At 42.4% G+C, this 20,684-nt stretch overlaps 2 protein-coding genes across 4 annotated transcripts; one reads left to right on the top strand and one right to left on the bottom strand.

The window, feature by feature from the left end:
- The first annotated feature begins 2,486 nt into the window (after positions 1-2,486).
- On the top strand, positions 2,487-9,584 carry LOC136483800 (uncharacterized). Of its 2 annotated transcripts, none has more exons than XM_066480967.1 (9): positions 2,487-3,015; positions 5,735-5,797; positions 5,893-5,988; positions 6,342-6,389; positions 6,932-7,003; positions 7,620-7,678; positions 8,550-8,640; positions 8,772-8,941; positions 9,346-9,584. In XM_066480967.1, exons 1-8 carry the CDS (start codon positions 2,683-2,685, stop codon positions 8,913-8,915), a joined length of 906 nt encoding a protein of 301 aa, XP_066337064.1. In that variant the 5' UTR covers positions 2,487-2,682; the 3' UTR covers positions 8,916-8,941; positions 9,346-9,584. The 2 variants fall into 2 exon arrangements, with proteins under 2 accessions (XP_066337064.1, XP_066337063.1); XM_066480966.1 differs by having other exon boundaries at positions 2,489-3,015; positions 8,772-8,945.
- A 694-nt stretch (positions 9,585-10,278) lies between these two features.
- On the bottom strand, positions 10,279-15,981 carry LOC136483799 (disease resistance protein Pik-2-like). Of its 2 annotated transcripts, XM_066480964.1 has the most exons (5): positions 14,936-15,981; positions 12,549-14,541; positions 12,398-12,463; positions 12,260-12,316; positions 10,279-10,501 (listed from the first exon to the last, which is right to left on the bottom strand). In XM_066480964.1, exons 2-4 carry the CDS (start codon positions 14,426-14,428, stop codon positions 12,313-12,315), a joined length of 1,950 nt encoding a protein of 649 aa, XP_066337061.1. In that variant the 5' UTR covers positions 14,429-14,541; positions 14,936-15,981; the 3' UTR covers positions 10,279-10,501; positions 12,260-12,312. The 2 variants fall into 2 exon arrangements, with proteins under 2 accessions (XP_066337061.1, XP_066337062.1); XM_066480965.1 differs by lacking the exon at positions 10,279-10,501 and having other exon boundaries at positions 12,258-12,316.
- Between the last annotated feature and the right edge of the window lie 4,703 nt (positions 15,982-20,684).

Here is a 20,684-nt window from a genome sequence, read left to right as displayed (position 1 = left end):
GGAATTCATGGCCATCTTGCTTGCTGTACAACTGTGACGTCCTTACTTGCAGTTTTAGGAGTTTGTGATTCTTATCGATCAGAAAAGCCTAACCCAGCTCACTGATCAGCGGCTGCATACTCACTGGCAACAAAGGGTTTTCTCCAAACTGCTGGGCCTCCAATACCGCATTGTATACCGCTCAGGTTCGGATAACAGGGCAGCGGATGCATTGTCTCGTCACCCCTCCCCTCCAGCTGTGTGTGTGGCCGTCACCTCTTTGGTACCCTCCTGGATCTCTGCAGTGCTGGCCAGTTATCGACAGGACTCTTTTGCTACCTCCTTGTTGACCAAGTTGTTAGTGGACTCAGCGGCTATACCTCATTATTCCCTGCAGTCTGGCTTACTCCATTACAAGGGCCGCGTCTGGATTGGCGATGACCCGGCATTCCAACAGCAGCTTATCTCCCAATTTCATTCTAGTTCATGGGGCGGCCATTCTGGCATACCAGTCACATATATGAGGATCAAGCAATGTTTTGCATGGAGAGGTATGAAAACTGCAGTCAAGCATTTTGTGCAGTCCTGTGCCATCTGTCAACAGTCCAAGTATGATAGAACCAGATCTCCAGGCCTCTTGCAGCCCTTGCCGGTTCCTGATTCGGCGTGGCAAGTGATATCGATGGATTTCATCGAGGGACTTCCATTATCTCAATCCTTCAACTGTGTGCTGGTAATAGTCGATCTACTGACCAAGATGGCCATTTCATTCCCCTCCATCACCCTTTCACTGTTGTCATAGTTGCTAAGTCGTTCTTTCAGCATGTTTATCGATTGCATGGCCTTCCGAGCTCTATCATTTTGGATCGTGACCGTATCTTTACAAGTCACTTTTGGTCAGAGCTGTTCAAGCTTGCGGATGTCTCCCTTTGCTGCAGCACCGCTTATCACCCCCAATCCGATGGTCAGACAGAGCGGCTTAACCAGTGCCTGGAAACTTATTTGTGGTGCTTTGTCCATGCCTGCCCCAACAAATGGAGTCAGTGGTTGCCATCTGCGGAATTTTGGTATAATTCCTGCTTCCATTCGGCCATCGGTCGCTCGCCCTTTGAGGCGCTCTATGGATATCCTCCGCGTTTCCTGGCTCTTGACATTTCTGCTGTCTCACATCCGGAAGTCATTGGCTGGGCTTCAGACCGTCAGTGGATGGACCAGCTTCTTCAACATCACCTCAACCGGGCCAAGCAACGGATGAAGAAACAGTCTGATCAACATCGGTCAGAGCGTAGTTTTACAGTAGGTGATCTCGTCTACCTCAAGCTGCAACCGTATGTCCAAACTTCCCTGGCACCTCGCTCCCATCAGAAACTTGCTTTCCGCTTCTTCGGACCATTCCGTATTCTGGCTCGGATCGGCTCAGTGGCTTATAAGCTTGACTTGCCTGCTCACTCGGCGATTCATCCGATTTTTCATGTTTCACAACTGAAGAAGGCTGTTGGTGCCAATCATCAGGTAATCCTCACCCTACCGTCTGACTTTGCCATCCACTTGGCTCCAGAACAGGTTCTGCAGACTCGTATGGTCGCCCGTGGTTCTTCTACTATACCTCAGGTCCTTGTCAAATGGAACAATCTGCCGTCGGCATTGGCTACCTGGGAAGATTTTGAAGCTGTTCGCCAGGAGTATCCACGCGCCACTGCTTGGGGGCAAGCAGTGTTCCAAGGGGGAGTGGATGTCAGGCATCGTAGCAACATGGCCCAAGATGGAGCGCCCGGAAACCGGCCCAGAGGAAGAAGGCCCAGGAAGCCCAACCCGTGAGTAGTCGGCGAGCAATGGGTTTGATCTGTTCGACACTTGCATGCGTGACTGAGGCAGAGCCTCTGTAATGATATATCAACCGGTGTGAGGAAGGGAGAGAATCATCTTACATTTTGTAAACTCTGAACCCGTTCCTAAAACTAAGAACTCTTCAGCGCTGCCTCTAGTTCCTTCTTCTTCCTCCTATTCTACTTCCTAGTTCTTCCCGTCTCCAACTCCTGTCGCTCACACAGACGCACACCACGTACGTGGGCGGTACGTGGCCATGAGCCGCCAGCGAGTCTAGGTACAGCACTACAGCAGGCGCGGCGTGTCATGCGACGCATGGTCCGCCAGGAACCCTGCCCTCGACGGCCGTCCCGGGGCCCAACGGCGAGCACGGGCCGAACGCGTGCGGGAGCACAGCCCCGACGCGGACTCTGCTTGCACGGACTCCACAGGAGCGTGGCGCGGACTCTGTGTGAGCGAGACGTCGAGGCGCGCAGATGATTCCGTTGGCTGGTAGGTGTCACCTCGACGTGACGTAACGTGGTTTATGAGAGACATGGCCCACTTCGAGTGGGACGACGGCCAAGTCTTGGAGCGACGCAGCGCGAGGGTGTGGAGCGTCACGGATTTGGAGGAGCGAGCCGAAACCACCGGGGCGAAAGAACGAGGCGGAGAGATATATTAACAATGATTCGGATTGGGATTGGCGGGGTGATATGACGATGACATTGCATATTTTTTAGGTGTGTATGTATATATGTATATGTATATAATATAATAGAAGGGAGGTAAATTGAACAGTTGCGAGGTTAAACGGACTTTTTGGCTTGAAAACCTCGACCGATCTGTCCGATCTCTCTCCCGAGTCCACTCCAAGCCTTTTCCTCCGCCTTCGCGATGGCGCCGCCGCGCCGCGCTCGGCTCGTCCTCGCCGCTCTCCTCTTCCTCTCCCTCTCCCTTGCCGCCGCCGCCGCCTTCCCGTCCGACGAGCTCCTCCTCAACGACGACGACGAGTTCGAGGGCTTCGGCGCCCGCCCCTCCGCACCCTCCCCGCCGGCGGCCCCGGCGGTCTCCTCCTCCCGCCGCAGATCCGCGGACGCGCCGTTGCCCGGGGCAGGCGAGTCCAACGCGGTGCAGTTCACGCTCGAGCACGACCTTGGCGGCGGCAAGGGCTTCGTCCCAGCTGGAACCTTCTCGGCCCGCCTCAAGACCCTCGTCCACGGCACGCAGGTGGGTCCCGGTCTCTCTTTGGTTGCTATCTCGGTTGTTTGGTTGGTTCGCCTATATGGTTGGCCTGCTTACGCTCTGATCAATGGATCTGGGATGGCTAGCTCTTAGCTAGTTCTGGATCGTGATTTCAGCGGCCTTATAATTATGTAGATGTTCTGCTCCTGTTAGCTTGGTCGAGCTGTTTGTCGGGAGAGGTAGTGAATCATTTGCTTTGGATTTTTATGAGAAGTTTGAGTCGAGAATTGGATCTTATGATGGTGTATGTGTCCTACTGAATTATAACTGAATTATAACTGGATGTTGTTTCCTAGCAGTACTCTCGGCGGCTTACAGCGTGTTTGGTCAGTGGAATGTCTCCATCTAGAATTATCTGATCTAGAAACCGAAACTCCTTGAGCTGTTTGGTTTGCGTCATGGGTTCATGTCGTCTGTCACCTTGTAGTACTCCTGTGATAGTGATTCCGCAGGATGCGAGTTCATTCTGCAAAAAACACCGGACCGACCCATTCTGATTAAACTCATGCCGCATGAGCCAAATCTGCAAACCAAACACACTGCTAGTTAGACCTTTCCCGGTACTGGAGTACTTCTGTAGTTCTGTCGGTAAGAAAAAGACCAAGACTGACTTTTTGGGCTTGGTGTGTTATAGTATAGTATAAACAACCATTTAAACTGTACACCAGTTATTAAGTGTTAGTGCAGGGCTGCTGTTTAGGGTACTACCCGTTTCATGCTTCTTTTATTCACTTATGGACTAAAATTGTGAAATCGCAGTATTCTCCTGATTGTTCTGCATTTGGATGGTCACTTGCTTCTTATGTGGCCTTTCAGGCTGCATGACCTTACATTTACAAATACCTAACATATATCCATTGCCTTGAAGAGCAACCAAGATATTGCTGACTATTAAAAAAAGACTATTATTTTTATTTAATTAGAAAAGGGTATAAGATGATAATTAAAGAGCGCTAATATCGTATATCATGCTGCCTCCAAATCATAAATCACAAGTATATCCCGTGAAGCATACAAAATTTGTGGTTAATAACTAGGAGCATGGGCCTGAGGTTGTTTAGCTTGGAAATTACTTAGCATTCTCTCATTTAGACAAATGACATTTCCCTACCATTAGGAAGCTGCTTTATATGTGGATAACTGAGTTGGTTTTTCGTTATAAGGAGAGTATCCCAGGGGCAGAAATATTTGACATTAAATTAAAGACAGTAAATTGGCGTGTAAATAAGGAAATAAAGTCTTGAAACATTAGGCTGTCACCTGACTTCTCTTTTCTTTTCTGTACTTATTTTCAAAACTATGTTCAATGTCTTTGTTTATCTTACATATTGCGGAATTTATTAGGTGGGAACATTGAAAACATCACCCCCTTTTTGAATCATATGTTTCAAGATCTACAAGAATAACAATTACAATGGACACGGGGGCTGGGCATACAACAGATTTTTGGTGTGGGCTGCTGAATCACCATTAACTAAGTCTGCATTTTTGCCCTGTAACTCATCAAATTACAGCAGCAGCTTCTGCTTACATATATACTTAATTTTATATATGTCAGAAATAAACTCGGAACAGAATTATCCTGATGATACCTTGTATTTAATCATGGCCCTAGCACATCACAACCTTTTGCATGTATGAAAAATATCTCATACGCATTAACTTCCATGTCTGTTCCTGTTAAGCACATGATATCCAATTTTAAATATCTTCTAGTGGTTTATCATTTTGTTACAATAATGTATACTCTATGCGAAGGGCAGGCCTGGTGCAAGCGGTAGAGTCTTACCGCCTGTGACCGAAAGGTCCCGGGTTCGAGTCGCGGTCTCCTCGCATTGCACAGGCGAGGGTAAGGCTTGCCACTGACACCCTTCCCCAGACCCCGCACAGAGCGGGAGCTCTCTGCACTGGGTACGCCCTAATGTATACTCTATGCCTTGTAGTTGTAGTACTTTAGAGGGGGATAGTACACGGGATTGCAATCTGTTATGAACCGAACACAATTAAAATCTGATCTGTCCAAAACCTTCGTGGAATCATTCCTTCTCGTTTTAGCTCATATTTGCACAAGGCCTATTATTACACTACTTTTTGTGCTTCATTATTTTGTACTTTGATGTCTGCCCCAATTTTCAAATGGCCCAAAATCACAGCAGTTTATCTAGAAGCTTTCAACAGTGGTCTATTTAAATTGAACTGTATTGCACAAAAGTCAAAATGTAAAATAGAATGTGTATTCCTAACTGGGCGTTGGCAATATGATTTCACAAAGTTTAGGAGCAAGCCATAACCTGCCTTTGCAAAATGCAACGTGCATTTATTAGGCTTGAAACTTTGGCGATCCTACATTCTGTACATCATTTTGCTGTAGATTATTTTTTTTGTGTACTTTATTCACCATATATGATAAGATTTATTGTGAATTATGTGCTTCCAATTTATACTTACTTTCAATCGTGATACTTCACTTAGTGCATCTTTGATCTCTATGTACTTTTGGTTATGTTAGCTAGTGTTCCAATTTGATCACTTTCGTTGGTGAATAATCAAATGCTCACTGTAGATTTGAGCTAAGAGAGCTAAATTTCTTATTTGACTTATGTTCATGGATTTGTTAGATATCTAGTTTCTCACTTCAACAGTAAATGCTGTAAATGCAAGCGAGGAAAACTATTTCCCTAACTGTACTATTCTTATGGATCAGACCCTCACTAAGCTTCGCTTTACAAGGAATGATTTAACTGAGGATGATAAAGTCGCATTCAAAGTAACTTCTTGTTCACCACAGTTTTTACCCTGATTTCCTTGACGACTTATTTTTTTCAACTAATTTGGTGCTTATGCATTTGTTTGTCACTGAAGAAACTGCTTCAGGAAGATGGCTTTTATACAATTAGGCTGCCATCTAATGTGTTGGACACCACACAGAAACATAATGTTGTTTCTTCAATCAAAGCTGTAAGTTGACTACAGAGTTCATCAGTGTGTTTCTCTTTACTATGATCATAAAATAAGCCCAATACTCCAATTATCTGTTCTTCAAATCATTGTAGCAACTGAAACCTGTAAAATAAGGTATGTTTTAAAAGTGTCCCCAAAGCACTGTCCTTTTGTTTAGCACCTAGCGTGTACATTTTTTGTGGAACGATCAATAAATAAAGCAATTAAATGAGTTATAAGAAAAAACCACTGCTTGATGTATTGCAAAAACTGTGATGTTATCTTATTATTAGAACTATTGATTTATTTGTCTGATTCTAGAGTTATCCTTTTCAGTTCCTTAACTGTCTTGACTTTCTTATGTTTCTTAGAGATGCATTCCACGTGACAGTTTGGATGAACACATTGTTATCCACATGGTAACTTTCTCCATTTCATTATTTCTAGTCATATATCTTCCTCTTTAAAGAGTTGTTTATGATGATGGAAAATTTTGGGATAGCCCAGAAACTTTATGTATGTAATAACATCAGTTGATGCATTTAGCTAACTTTATTTTGTTTTACATTAGCACCGCCCAAATCTCCAGTATTGATAGAGCAGAAGGTGCACCTTGTGCTCATTTTTTCTAGCACCTGTACTGATAACATAGCATGTTGATTACATGGAGTTTCTATACATTTTGTCTACGCTTGTCATCTTTTCCAAGTAGCTACTTGGAAAAAATGTTATTTTTTTCATACTGCAGCAATTTTGATAACATAGTATGTCGATTACATGAAGCTTCTAAACATTTTCTCTATCCTTGTCATCGATTCCAAGTAGCTTCACGGAAAAAATGTTATTTTTTTCATACTGCAGCCATTTTGGAGAATTGCATTCCATTAGCTTTGTAGAATACCGATAGAAGTTTCCTTGGTATTGTGATTCACATTATACTTTGCTATTGCCTTATTTGCAGGATGGTGTAAATATTTTGGCAGTCAATTATGGCTCTGTTGGTGGATGCCAATACCCTAGGCCAATGAAATTGGTTAGTTTCTATCAGGATTTATATTATGATTTATGAGTGTTCAATGTAATTAATGATTGGTAGATGGATGGATCCTGATTATTTGTAGCCTTTTGACATTTAAATATCCTGAAATTAGTAATGTTCACATTATAGATTGCCCTGCAATCCCATATTTCTCCCTCATGGCAAAAAAAAAAAAAAAAACCCGTTAAGAAACATGTTATCTGCACTGGTTATTTGTTATTGATAGAGGTATTTGCTTTGTTAATTAGTAGGGCTGGTTTAAATGATTGTTTCGAAATTACTTTGATGAAATAATTCAATTTTGAATGAATGTCAACTGTGATTTGGTTTGGCTCTGCATATTATATTGCTGGAAATGGGTTAATTTAAGTTGACATTGATTAGTTTATTTTGATTGAAGCACGTTGAAATGCTTATGGGTTGTACAACTATTAATGTGCTAACAAATTTCTCACTGTTGAGAGTTGTTCAATCTTTCACCAAACTGTGCTATATTACAACTAACACCTCTACTGTAGCACTTTTTTTATCTTCTGTGGTGCATTCATTGGTGATTAACAGTTTTCAAGTTTATGGTGACATATTGGCATGTTTAAATTTTTTGTTGCAGCCATCAAAATGGACATTCAGCTCTTATACTATCCTAAAGACTGCTGAACAGGCACCAAGGTAAATTACTACTTTCTTGATATTACAAAAATATTAAATAACTAGATTATTATAAAGCTGGTAATTTGTTTTAATAATAGAAATAGTTTGAATTAAGAAGTCTCTTTAAGGGCATGCACAATAGGTGCTTAAAGAGGGATAATGATGAAACACATTACTGGAATCTCAGCATCTAATTTAAGGGCATGCACAAGGCAATTGATGCTTAAATAAAGAGAGATAATGATGAAGCACCGCTACAAGAATCTGCGCATCCAATGGGAAAAACAATTTTATTTGTGCTTAGACAAGACCAATGTTTTCAAGGCCTCCCCTAATAACAGATCCTCGGTGTCCCTGTTGCCATGCCAAAATAAGAGGGCAGGATGGATTGAAGGAGGGAAAAGATAGGAAGAACAAGAGGGAGATCAACCATCAAGGACAAGCAGCCACTGCATGCAGTCATGCACCATCCTTCCTCCCACCTTATTCTTTCCTCTTTTTGTCTTCCACCACTTGGCTCGCCTTATAATCACTTTGGCATTGCCTAGGCGGTTAGAAGGGGGTGGGTCACCTTGCATCGCCTTGACCACCTTAAGAACACTGGACAAGACAAGTCTATATAAGCTCCCACATGCCTCAGTGCTAATCATAGTTGAAATGCTAAACTCCCAGCACTAATCACAGTAGGAGCACCTCACTAATTGTTCCTGTGTATGGCTTGGTCTGGGCGTCAAACACATCGTCATGCTACTATTCTTTTGTGAGAACATCCACTGAGTTCCACAATGGCAAAAATTGGGAGGATCCATGTCCATGACCTAACAGATCTATCCATACTGGAACAGTCTCAAAGAAGTTTCCAAATTCTTACAAACTTTTGTGCTTGCAGAACCCCATCATTTGCAGATCAATTAATAGAAGCTGACAATGGTCTTGGCGAAGTAATGAAACCACCTGAGAAATCTTTCTGGGCTAAATATGTGAGTAACTGCACTAATTATCTTCTGTACTCAGTTCAATATCTTCGTGTTTGTGTTTGTGTTTGTGTGTGTGTGTGTGTGTGTATGTATGTTTCTACGTTTTCCTTAAGTCTGACTTGTTTGTTTTGCAGTGGATGTACATCATTCCGCTTGGTCTTATTGTCATGAATGCTGTTACGGCAGCTGCCAACATACCAGAGGAAGCTGCAGGCCAGGGCCAACCTGGAGCACAACGGGCACCTGCTGCTGCTGCTGCTGCTGGGAGGAGGAGATGATGGCTACCTCTATGTTTTTCCATACCGTAGGTATTATCATTCGTTTAACTATCTTCACATCGTGTCAATATTAACTTGACTGCATCATCTGTGGTACTGCGTGATGATGCCATCTTATGCTTGTGTTGAAACACGTAGCATATCCAAGATGAATTGATGTGGTTCCTATACATCTATAGCCATTTTTGGAGACCATGAACTTTAGGACCTCAAGCCTGTCCACACATCATTTGCAGTGATGACTTCATACTTGATGCTGTAGCAAAAACATTTTGTAATTTCAGCTGTTGAATTTTCAGCTGATAATTCATGCTTTCGTTCCTTGTTCATGCTGAGAATTTGTTCTTTGTTTTAGTAAATAAATTATTAGTTCTTGGAATGATGAGCTTGCTTCTAGCTTCTATCTAATTTGAAGCCTTGTGACTTTCAGATTCATGGGCAGAACAAGTGGAGCTGTACTTACACTACTCAGACAATAGTGCGCTGATGGGGCTTTCTTTCTTTTCCCCGGCTGTATTGAGCTGCTCTGTTTGTAGCACAATCACCTTCAATGGTGTGGTTAAACACATTGAGAAACTGCAATCAATCTTTAACACAGTTCGAATTGTATGTTTTGATATCAAGTAGTTTGATATATGAAATTTGAATGCTGGATGCATTGTTAGATCACCGTTATTTTGTAATAACGTTAGTTGTTTCTGTAGCCAATATTCATGTTGCTCGAAAACACAAAAGTTGCTAAAGACGGACATCAGAGTGGCTTTACTTGCACAGGTAAAAACTAGATTCAGCTGTTTCTCGCGAAGTTGTTTGGTAGGGTTTTAGCTCGAGCTGTGTGAGATGCTGAAGCTACTCAGCAGTCATGCCAAAAGACCCTTAAAGCTTTCACCACACAGGGTGTCTTCCAAACAGTTACTTCAGTAGTAGGCCAAGACGAAAAACTTCAAAAGGTTTTGGATGTGCAATTCATGGTTGATTTATGAATATACGCAAGGCACTGGATTGGTTCACCTTTGGGGGTTATATTTTATATCCATTACCCCTTAATTTAGATGCCAGCTAGGAGTATAAGGCTTTGTTCGGATGTTCCTCTCACTGTCACTGAGGGGATGGAGGGGTTTCACTTGTACGGGATTTAAGAAGATAAGATGATTTAAAATATTTAATTTCATATTACTAGGTTCAGCACCCATTCACCCATGGTTCCATTTTTTTAGCATTGATGCCAACTCCTTTCTCACTATGGCTTCTAATTAGCACCAATACATATACATGCTCTTCTGCACAACTATGAGAGACGGTTTTTGAACATGAAATTAATAAAAAGCGCTAGAGCAATCATCAAATTAAGACGATTTCTCAACAAGGTCAAACCACAATGAAAACTTTCATAGTTAATGACAGTTGACCAACAATATCATCGCCATTACAACTTCCATAATAATAGTTCAGGTCAATATTCAAAAGATGAAGTGATAACAAACTCTGTGTGTTCCAACACAATAATCAAAATCATGAAAGGTGTTACAAATATTAGCCACCATGAATAGTTGGTATTGGATAGATGAACAAACTGTTTCATTCCTGCAAAATAAATGACATAACGAGGATTGAGCCCATGTCACTACATGTCTAAATAGATAAATACACATGGAAAGATGATATGAAAGAATACGATAGTATGTGTCTTTTTCCTGACGATATTCAAATATGCCAAAGTATGAGTAGGATCACTATTTCTCGAGTTCATAACATTAAAACAATTTGGTTTTAAACATACATCCATAGTTATGTAAAACCACAAATCATGGAATTCAAATCACCAATTCATAACAATGGTAGGCCAAAACATCTATATTAATCAGCATGGATGGTTGTTATATTAATCCTAGTCCCATGGTATTGATATGTAGCCATCCAACTTACATGATCTGTGTAATATATACTCAAAATTTTACATGGGACCATGCCTGTTGAATCCAAAAGTGCTTTTTTATATTCATGTTAGCACAGGGGCGGATCCAACGGTGGGGCGGAGGGGGGGGGGGGGGCTCTAGCCCCCCCTACCCGAACCGGAGCAATGGAACCCCTGTGGAGTCCCTATGAATTTTTAGGTAAAATTGTATAGTGTAGGTGGGGCTGAGACTTAAGATCGAGCAGTAGTCGAAGGTATGTGTTGTTCAGCCCCCCCTAATTTTTTTTCTGGATCCGCCGCTGTGTTAGCATGTACTATGCAAGCATACACAAATCTAGGAAAATTTCACCTAGTGAGCCAAATCGCAACTTATTATTGAAAACTGTCAGTATAGATGTTTTGCAATCTCAATAAAAGAAATTCAGTGCTAAATAGAAGAAAACATCAAGCACTAGGTACTGAAAATGTAGTTTTACTGCGAGCTTAACTTGATTACACAACTAGGATACATGGGTTGCATTTTCTCTATTGAGAGCATACTTTCCTGTAGACATAGGATCCATGCACATTTATATGAAATTTCGTTCCAACAACAGCATAAGGAGGTAGTTAATACAGTAATATAGTCCTAATTAACCTAAGGCATGTGATACATGGTTTAACTAAGGCCTAAAGTAATAGTATAACCCAATAGTCATGACAAATCGCAAACACAAATGGGAAAGGGATAGACACCTTTCTAAAAAAAGGGATGAATTACAAGTATTAAATTTAGAACTTGAGCAACAGGAAATCTGTAAAATTCTAGTATCTATTGCCTACTGCATCCAATACACAAGCCTTACAACAGATGTTGGAAAGGTCATAATTCATAAAGGTAACAACCAACTTTTGAAACAATTTCAATGTGAGGCAAACCTACCGAGGCTTGTCAAGTGGGTAGAAAATGCATCCAACATGATGGCCCAGTTGGGTTTAGCATTCCGCTGAATATGTTGGAGCAGAATGACAGATTTTTTTTTTAATATTTTATTTAAGGACAACAAGGGCGGGCTCAAATTGTCAACGATGGCGAAGGAGTTTGGGCATTCATTTTCCAAAAACAACAACAGATGATATTTTGGCAACAATAATGCAGATTCATTTTCTGTGCATTTTTCACGGGAAACAAAGTGAAGAACAATTTGCCAAGTGCGACAAAGGTGGGTGCTTCTTTGCTAAGGAATAATTAATTAATTGGGTGGCACAAGGGGACACAAAACAGAGCACTTAGGAAAGAAAATAGGAGAAGTGAAGAAATGTGTAGACTAGAAGCAGAACATGAGCGATGGACGGAATGACTCGGAGTAAAAAAGAGGGCAACGGTTGTCGAGAAGTCGAAATGAACAACCAGCTGACGAATAATGCAAGCAGAAGTGGATTCTCAACTCAGGCAAAGGAAATACGCGACTGCGGATGGCGGTGGAAGGATGACTCCCAATCTTAACTGCAAAAGACAAAGTAGCTACGTCAGATGAAAGGAGCAAACAACTATAGGTGAGTATTAATTTCTCAATAATTCTATTACCTTTCCTCGGACTCCTCCTGACCATCTTTGTTCTCGTCCTTTATCATATACTCCCAGTCTTCATCACTGCAAAAGGCAAAGCAGATACGTCAGATGAAAGGAACAACCAACTATAGGTGAGCATTAATTTCCCAGTGATTCTATCTATTACCTTTCCTCTAACACCTCGTGACCATCTTTGTCCTCATCCTTTATCATTAGCCATTCACAAAGTCTTGAAAGCTCGAGCGTTGGATGGTTCGGATGCATGTCGAGTGCATCCCTGACCTTGTACTCGACATCCTCCACCTCCTTCATCCGGGCACCGACACAGTTAACCTTGACGGTGACGTGTGTAAGTGAAGCAAGGTTCTCCAAGCCAATATCAAAACCACCACCTTCCCTCCTCCGTGCTTCAAAGGATAACTCAAGCCTTTGAAGCTTTGGCATCACTCCTCGAGCAAACTCCAGCCAACATCTTGTGTAGTGCGTAAACTTAAACTCTGCTAGAGAGCGGAAAGGGTGATCAGCACCAACCACCAACTGTTCTTCGGTGGTGGTGCCATAGGGATCTACTTTTAGATCAAGAAAACGTAGCACTGGCAAAGCTCCAAGCAGTTTGAGATCCTCCTGTCTTAGTTGATTGACCCGCATGGACAAGCTGGAGAGTTCAGAGAGGGAGGAAAACCACCAGGGCACCTGGGAAAAGGTTACAAAATCCCCATGAAAGCTTTGGAGACGTGCAGGGCCCATCCATTGATCTGGCATGTAATCTAGGGAGCATGTTTCGCCTCCAATAAAAACTAGTGTGCGAAGGTTGACTAGATTGGATAAGGCCTGTAGAAATGTCTTCACGTAACTCTGGTTTTTATCTAAGCCACCTACTGTCAGCACTCGGAGTTTAGTAAGGTTACCAAGTTCAGCCAAAGTATTTGGTGATTCGTCCAGAGATAGACATGACAGCTCGTGTAAGGATATTAGATTCCCAGTTCCATCTGGAAATTTCACCCAATTACTACCAGTTATCAGATTTTCAAGTTGTCGTAGCTGACTAATGCTAGCTGGCAATTCTCCTTTGAATCCGCCCCAAAGATCCAATGTCCTGAGAAGCTTTAGGTTCCCAATTCCTTCTAGAAGCTCTGTTTTGAGATCACCTCCTAGTTCAAGGTATCTCAAGTGCTGCAGACTTCCTAGATCCTTTGGGTGGATATTGTTTCTGGACTGACTTTTGAAAGCCAAAACACGGAGAACTGGAAACCTTGACATAGGTGGCACCCACTGAACGGCATCATCAAAAGCAACGACTGACCTGACATGGGATATGTTCACTGTTGCTGGGAAAATCATTTGTTCTTCCTTGCTATTGCTCTTGCTGCCTCGCAGAGATAATCGTCGAATATTGCATGCTGAAGATATGTGGCACGGACCTTCTAGTATGGTGACAAAATTTTCTTGAGATGAGAGGGAAATAATGAGATCAAGTATCATATCATGTACTCGACAAGCTCTTGGACTACCATCCTCATTATATAGTGGTTGAATCATGCTTCTGTTGACGAGCTCAATGAAGTACCTCTCTCCAAGATCATACAAATTACTCCCCTGTTTTTCATCGATGAAACCTTCTGCTATCCAAAGCCTAACCAAATCATCACTTAGAATCTCATAATCCTCAGGGAACATGCTTAGATACAGTAAACACGGCTTTAGATAGGAGGGCAGATCAGAATAACTAAGATACAAGATCCCTCTCATGTTCTTAAGGCTCTTGTCCTTATGAAGTCCAGAACCCATTGAATTGTATACAGTATACCATTCATACTTTGTTTTGTTTGGCCTACTAGCCAACAAACTAGCTGTAGTAATGATAGCTAACGGTATACCACCACATTTCTCCAAAATTTTCCGTGATACATCCTCTAATTCGGAATGCATTTCCTCATTTTCATTGAGTACCCTTTTACACAGCAGCTTTTTTGAGTCCTCATAAGAGAGGGGATCTAGTTCACACAGTGTAACCATCAATGGACGAGCAAGAAAATTTTGCCACATCAGCTTTCCGGGTTGTTACAATGACTCTGCTACCAAGACTGTTTTCAGTTAGAGCACATTTTATCTGTGTCCATGCAGACTCTCCCCATACATCATCAATTACAATAATGTACCTGCATTTTTTTAAAGGAAAAGAACAATTAATTGTGTGTCATTGGAATTTGTTAATTACAGTGTTTTTCTTTATTTCAAGCTCTGCTAAAGTTCACGAATTTATGACTAGACACCATGGGAATATAGAAACTATACAGGCGTGCCAATAAATGAATGGATGGCGATTATGATTTAGGAACTCTGTTCAAGTACTCCCTCCGTTGCAAATTATAAATCACTTTGACTTTTTTGATACATAGAATTTGCTATGTATCTAGACATACATTACATCTAGATACATAGAAAAATATATGTATCAAAAAAAAGTCAAAACGATTTATAATTTGGAACGGAGAGAGTACACAGATTTGTGACTAGTTTGAAAAGGAAAATTTGATAATCATTACTACATACCTCTTTTTCTCAAGTATTTGTCTGATTGTATCTATAAGCTCAGTATGACTCCATGCTTCAGCATTGGGGTACTCTCCTCCACTAACCTGCCGTAGTATGCTGCTGAAGATCTTCTTTATATCTGGCTTAAGGGAGACTGAAACAAAAGCTTGAGACTGAAATTCTCCTCTGATTCTTTGATACACCGAATTTGCAAGAGTTGTTTTCCCAAGGCCTCCAACTCCGACAATAGAGACAACCATTAGCTGCTGTTTTTGTGCACCCTCCCCTTGCATTAGCAAAGCAGTGAGCTTCTCTGCAGAGCCTTCAATACCAACCAGGTTCTTTACATCTTCGTAGAGAGCAGGCAACCGAGGATCCATTTCTGTATTCTCTGGCTGCACTGCAACTTCTGGAAATCTGTTACCTTTCTCGCCTACCAGCAACCTCTTGGATGCGGCTCCTGATGTCTTGGATGTCATCGGCGATATGATGCCGAGCCTGGCTTTTGTCAATAGGCCGATGGTCCTGTCAAAGAACCTTCTGAAGCTCTTTGGCTTGGCACAACCAGGGGCATCGACTCGGAGCATGAAAGAGTCAACACTGTCCTCAATGTCATAGGACAGCTCCTTCAAGTCCCTCACCCAAATGTTGTGAAGATCATCGATCTGTTGAGGCGGCAGCTTGGACACCCTGTCGAGAGCAGCCTGCATGCTCTCCATTTCAGCTTTCAGGAACCTGATCTCCCCCCTGACTCCCTTCTGCAGCTTGTACTCATCTGTGAGGAGTGTGGCAAGCTTGGGGAGGAGGCTGCCCAGGGCCGCCACGGCGAGCTCCATGCATGCCTTGCTCTCTTTGGCAAGCAGCTAGATTGGTGGAATGGTGATGTTGTGTGGAGAATGGAGAATGGCATACAGCTGTGCTGTGGCCTGTGGGTTGTGGAGAAGAGATGGGGCTACGGTAATCGGAGGGCCTTCTTTTCCTAAAAGGCTAAAACCAATATGAGAAGTTCAGAGCACTGTGAACTAGCGCTATTGTCGGCGTGCCAGTGTATTTTAACTCATGACCATGAGGACGTGAATTGGCTTCTGCAATGCTGGCCATCGAGATCTGAGCCTTCATGTCAGTCATTACAATAAAAACAATGACGAGAAAGTAAAATGGCGTGATTCTGCAGCAGCAGTCGGTGCGTTCTGTTTTATATCAAGTTCCTACACTGTTATATCTAATAATAATGGAGATGACATTCTCTTTGTTCCCTCGGGACCTCTGTGAACAAAAAATAAAACATCGAGCACTGAATGAAAGGGCCTCTGCTTCGCTTCCAATGTCCATATCTGCATGCAGAAACTTGATCTGTCCTGCAGCTTGAATTTCACTGGGAGTCTGGGGCTTTGGGCAGCAGGTGATCTTTGCTGGTATGAGCTCACAGCTTGCATCTAGCTGGTCTCATTTGAACAAATGTATTCCTCATTTTACAATTGCAGCAGGCATCTTCACGGAAAGCAGATGCTGCATTTGCACCAACCATTGTCAGTTTGTGTCTTTCTTCCACTAACAAATTTTCGAAGAAGGCACGGTGCAGTGCAGGGCCTAGGCCATGTGACAGTGGCGCCTGCAACTGCAATGCTCAGGACCATTTCCAACTAGGACGCAGAAACAGAGGAGCACCAAGGTGAGGAGGTTATCCATCTTGGGACGGGGCTGCACGGTACCTCTCCATTGATGCTTTCCCCTCTCTAGCTTCAGGCTACCAAGGTGTACACTGGGCATGGGATGCTGTTGAGTTGGAGATGGCAGTTGCGCCCCATGAACCCCTGCGTTGTCATTACGTACGGAGATCAAAGCCTCCTCCTTTGGTCCATAGCAGAAACAAGGCAAGTTTAGACTGGGGTGAACGGGCGTACTAAGCTCCCACTGGGCGGTTTTACATTATCTTTATCACGGAAAGAGTCGAGCGCCTGGGTTATTAATTTGTCCTTAACCTCTGTACTCGTGGCTGAAGCTGCAGTCTTGGCGCTTGCAGCTCAGATTGCCTTCACACTAGGCATCCATTACCCGATATTTTTATCGGACAACCAACAGCTGGTGGCATTCTTCAATGACAATGACCACACCAATCCACCGCATTGGGAAATCAAGGGCTTCATACAGAGCTTTATTAATCATTCGTCAAGGAACAACGCAAATATTTTCAAGGTCCATCGAAAGCTCAACACCACGGCTCATGTCGTAGCTACCTAAGCTTGTAGCTCATTAAGCACAACTTATTCTCAAATGCAGCTTACCTGTACGAATACTGCTCATGCAAACAGCTGTCCCACAGTGACGGCCTTACAATCTGTAATTGGTGATTCATTCACCATCATTGCAGCACACTGCTGCTAATAAAGTTTGTTTCTCATAAAAAAAACTTCCAGAGTCAATCCACCCTTTTGCCACGAGAGTGACGGTTAAAGACATTTAGGGGATGTTTGAGACTGCTCCACAAACTCTGCTCCACAAACTCCATCGTGGAGCAGCTCCACAAAAAACTGGAGTTTGTGGAGTACCTCTTTAGGTGCTCTCACAACTTCACCCTTTTTCCTGGAGCAGAGTGCGTGGAGCTAAAACCGTTTGGCTAAAAAACGTGGAGCAGAGCTGAAAAACATAGAGCGGAGCAGTCCCAAACACGCCCTTAGAACCCACAAACTAGCCTGCTCCATGTAAGTTCATTACACTTTACACATGTATTGTCCAAAGTCCAAATGGAATACAATAGGGAGGGTCCGACCATTCATGTACAACTATTCTTATCCCTAAGATGTCGTTAAGGCGTATTGTATTAAATTTTTTCTCTATCTTAATATAGAGACGCACAAACCTTTTGCGTGATCGAGAAAAAAAGTCTAATTGGACGTACAACTTGCTCTTTGTAAGTTCACAACACTTTTCAGATGGATTGTCTAAAATCCAATTAAACAACTTGCTTTTTGCAAGTTCATTACACTTTTCATATGGACTGGATTTATTAATTAGTTGATGATCTAAATATCCAAATAAGAATTGTATAATGGATATGCTATAGGCCAAAATCCAAACATCCATGCACTGAGCTAGAGGCCTGACACTCTCCTGCGTGATAAAATCTCGCCGATTTTTTATAATATAGCCTTTTTTTTTTAAGAAAATTTACGTCTGCCGACCTCGGGTGTCGTTAAGACGTGTTATATTAAAATTTTTTTTCTATTTTAACACATAGACGCGTAAATTTTTGTGTGATTGAAAAAAAAAGTCTAATTAAACGTACGACTTGTTTTCATAAAGTTCACAACACTTTTGCGGATGAGGATGAGATGCCTTACTCGTCCCGCGCACACTTCCTTATACGCTACTCAAATCTCGCCACGTGTGTAGTGGTCGCCTTTCGCTGCACGCTGGGTGGAGTAGTTCCGCTGTTTGGTGTTGGCCGCCCGTAGCGACGCACCGTGCGTAAGCGCTTACGTCATTCGCAATAGTATACTCCCAGAAAAGTCGTACCAGTTGTTTAATGAAGACAGGCATCGAGCGCAAAGGGCCAGATTCGGTCGGCAGCTTGCCCAATTTTTTTTCCTTTTCTCGTTTAGTTTCACACTAACTTTCAAAAAGTTGCTATAGTACCTGTCACATCGAATATTTATAGCCTATGCATGAAACATTAAATGTAGACGAAAAGAAAAACTAATTGCACAGTTTGGTGAGAAATTACAAGACGAACGTTTTGAGCCTAATTAGTCCATGTTTGAACACTATTTACCAAATAAAAACGAACGTACTACATTAACCCCAAATTCCAAATTGCAGGAACTAAACAAGGGCGAAGAAAAAAAGACCTGGGCTCGGGGCTCTGTGGTGGGTCAACGAGGGTCTGCAGGTGGGGACGTACAACTTGCTTTTTTTAACTAATTCTATTGTTTTTACAATTTTTGGGAGGTGCCTTTGCACCCCCTCTTCGTAGTGTAGCTTCGCCCCGGTGCGCCGTGAGGCTACCGTGCAACTCGTTGGAGAGCACGGCGATGTCCACGACCTCTTGCAGACTCTTTTGAGAGTTGCTCTCTGCGCTTGCAGACTCTTGACGGCTGCCGCGGTGACCGTGCGAAAGAAGGCTGAGCATGAGCGGCTCGACGGGCAGCAACACAACCAGTGGTGCGCACGCCTGGCCGCCTCGCTTCTGGCCGTCACTCAGCCTCTCACGCTCGAGCTCGAAGCACGCTGGGGCTGATGGCCAATGGCTATTGTAATGTTGGCACTGCTGCTGTTGGTTAATTGGATAACTCGATGGACCTGTTTTTGTTTTTGTTTTGTTTTTGATGAGACGTCGATGGACCTGATTTCTGATCGGGTTGGATTGGATGGAATACTTTTGCTGAATGTGGGACAAAACTCGACGTAGATATATTGTATGTGAACTTTTTCTTAGATTCAGTTTATGTGGATGTGGCTGATGTGGATGTTCATCTATTACTATTCTACTAGGTCTATAGACAACAGAACAGACACCATATACAACGGAGATCGTCTATTTGACTGTCTACGTACTATTTAGTGTGTGCTTGCTTGGAGGACTAGGAAACCTGTCTGGCCCAAGCAATGATTCCAGGTGGATCTAGCCTTCCTGCCAAGCTAGGGAGGCTAGGGAATCTTGCCTGGGACGAGAGCTCCCAAGCTAGGGCATCATCCAAAGAGCCCCTTAGGCTATGTTTGGATCAATGGAAACGTAAAGAAAAAGTACAGGAAATCTCAATCCAAAGAAATGACTATAATTTGCCTGTTTGGAAAGGAAGGAACATGTAGTTCCGTTTCTCTGGAATCCTATATGTATGGTGTGATTTCACAGGAATCCAAAAATCTGCTTCTTTCCATTGTTTTCTCTTCGTACGCGAAGTCCAAGGTAGCTGCAAGCCTGCAACAAACTTTGGTACCTTGTAACTAGTAACCTACTTGATCTAATCACACGCTTGAGCTTAATGCCGCCATCCTAATTTTGACAACCTGCTGCCATCGTGCTGTACAGCCCATCACTTTGATTACGAAGAAGATGAGCAGATAATGGATGACAGATATGAATAGAATAGAAAGATTCTAGCCTCACCTTCTGTTCTCACCTATGTTTACTCATTCCTCTGTTTTTGTCACCCCATTCCTATGTCCTTTCCTATGTTTTCTTCTTTTCCTCTCTTTTCTAATCATACGTTCCAAACACGTCCCTTAATGCATACATACAACTATGATCTAGCATGAATATGATTCATTTACAAGCTATTTTCTGGGCAGCAAAGAAATTAAGGCCCAATGAAGAACCGTAAATGCTTGCGATGCGTACAACATGCTGGCGGCAAAACGCTACTGTCCAAGTAGTCGAACATGATGATTGGTGCCATAGAACACCTTAATGGTGTATCATGAATACTCAATCGTGGAATATACCATTGATAATCATAAATATCCAAAATAAATCATATAACGTCACGTATATACTATACAAACATCACATATATCTCATGGAGTGCTAGAAATAAAATGATAAAAACCAAAAATTAAATTACTAAAATAGATAATTAGAGTAAAATTATGAAGAAGAAAAAGGGTAATAAAAATGAATAACAAATGCTATGAAATATATAGTAAGTAAAATAAATGAATCACTTAAATATAAAATAATATTAATCAAAGATGGAAGAACACATAAGAGAAAAAATTGACAAAATAAAAACGATACGTAATATAATGGAAAGTAGAAAAGAATCCCAAA

Source organism: Miscanthus floridulus, chromosome 9 (genome assembly GCF_019320115.1).
Source record: "Miscanthus floridulus cultivar M001 chromosome 9, ASM1932011v1, whole genome shotgun sequence".
In the NCBI taxonomy this organism is placed as follows: Eukaryota; Viridiplantae; Streptophyta; class Magnoliopsida; order Poales; family Poaceae; genus Miscanthus; species Miscanthus floridulus.
The sequence above is the reverse complement of the archived record's forward strand: the minus strand, read 5'-3'. Positions and strand labels throughout refer to the sequence as shown.

Coding starts and splice junctions, on each gene's coding strand:
- LOC136483799 (XM_066480964.1), bottom strand. CDS start 14,428: ATGTGGCAAAATTTTCTTGCTCGTCCATTGATGGTTACACTGTGTGAA. Junction 12,464..12,548: donor CACGAGGTGTTAGAGGAAAG/GTAATAGATAGA, acceptor TGCCTTTTGCAG/TGATGAAGACTGGGAGTATA.
- LOC136483800 (XM_066480967.1), top strand. CDS start 2,683: ATGGCGCCGCCGCGCCGCGCTCGGCTCGTCCTCGCCGCTCTCCTCTTC. Junction 6,390..6,931: donor AACACATTGTTATCCACATG/GTAACTTTCTCC, acceptor CCTTATTTGCAG/GATGGTGTAAATATTTTGGC. Junction 7,679..8,549: donor ACTGCTGAACAGGCACCAAG/GTAAATTACTAC, acceptor TTGTGCTTGCAG/AACCCCATCATTTGCAGATC.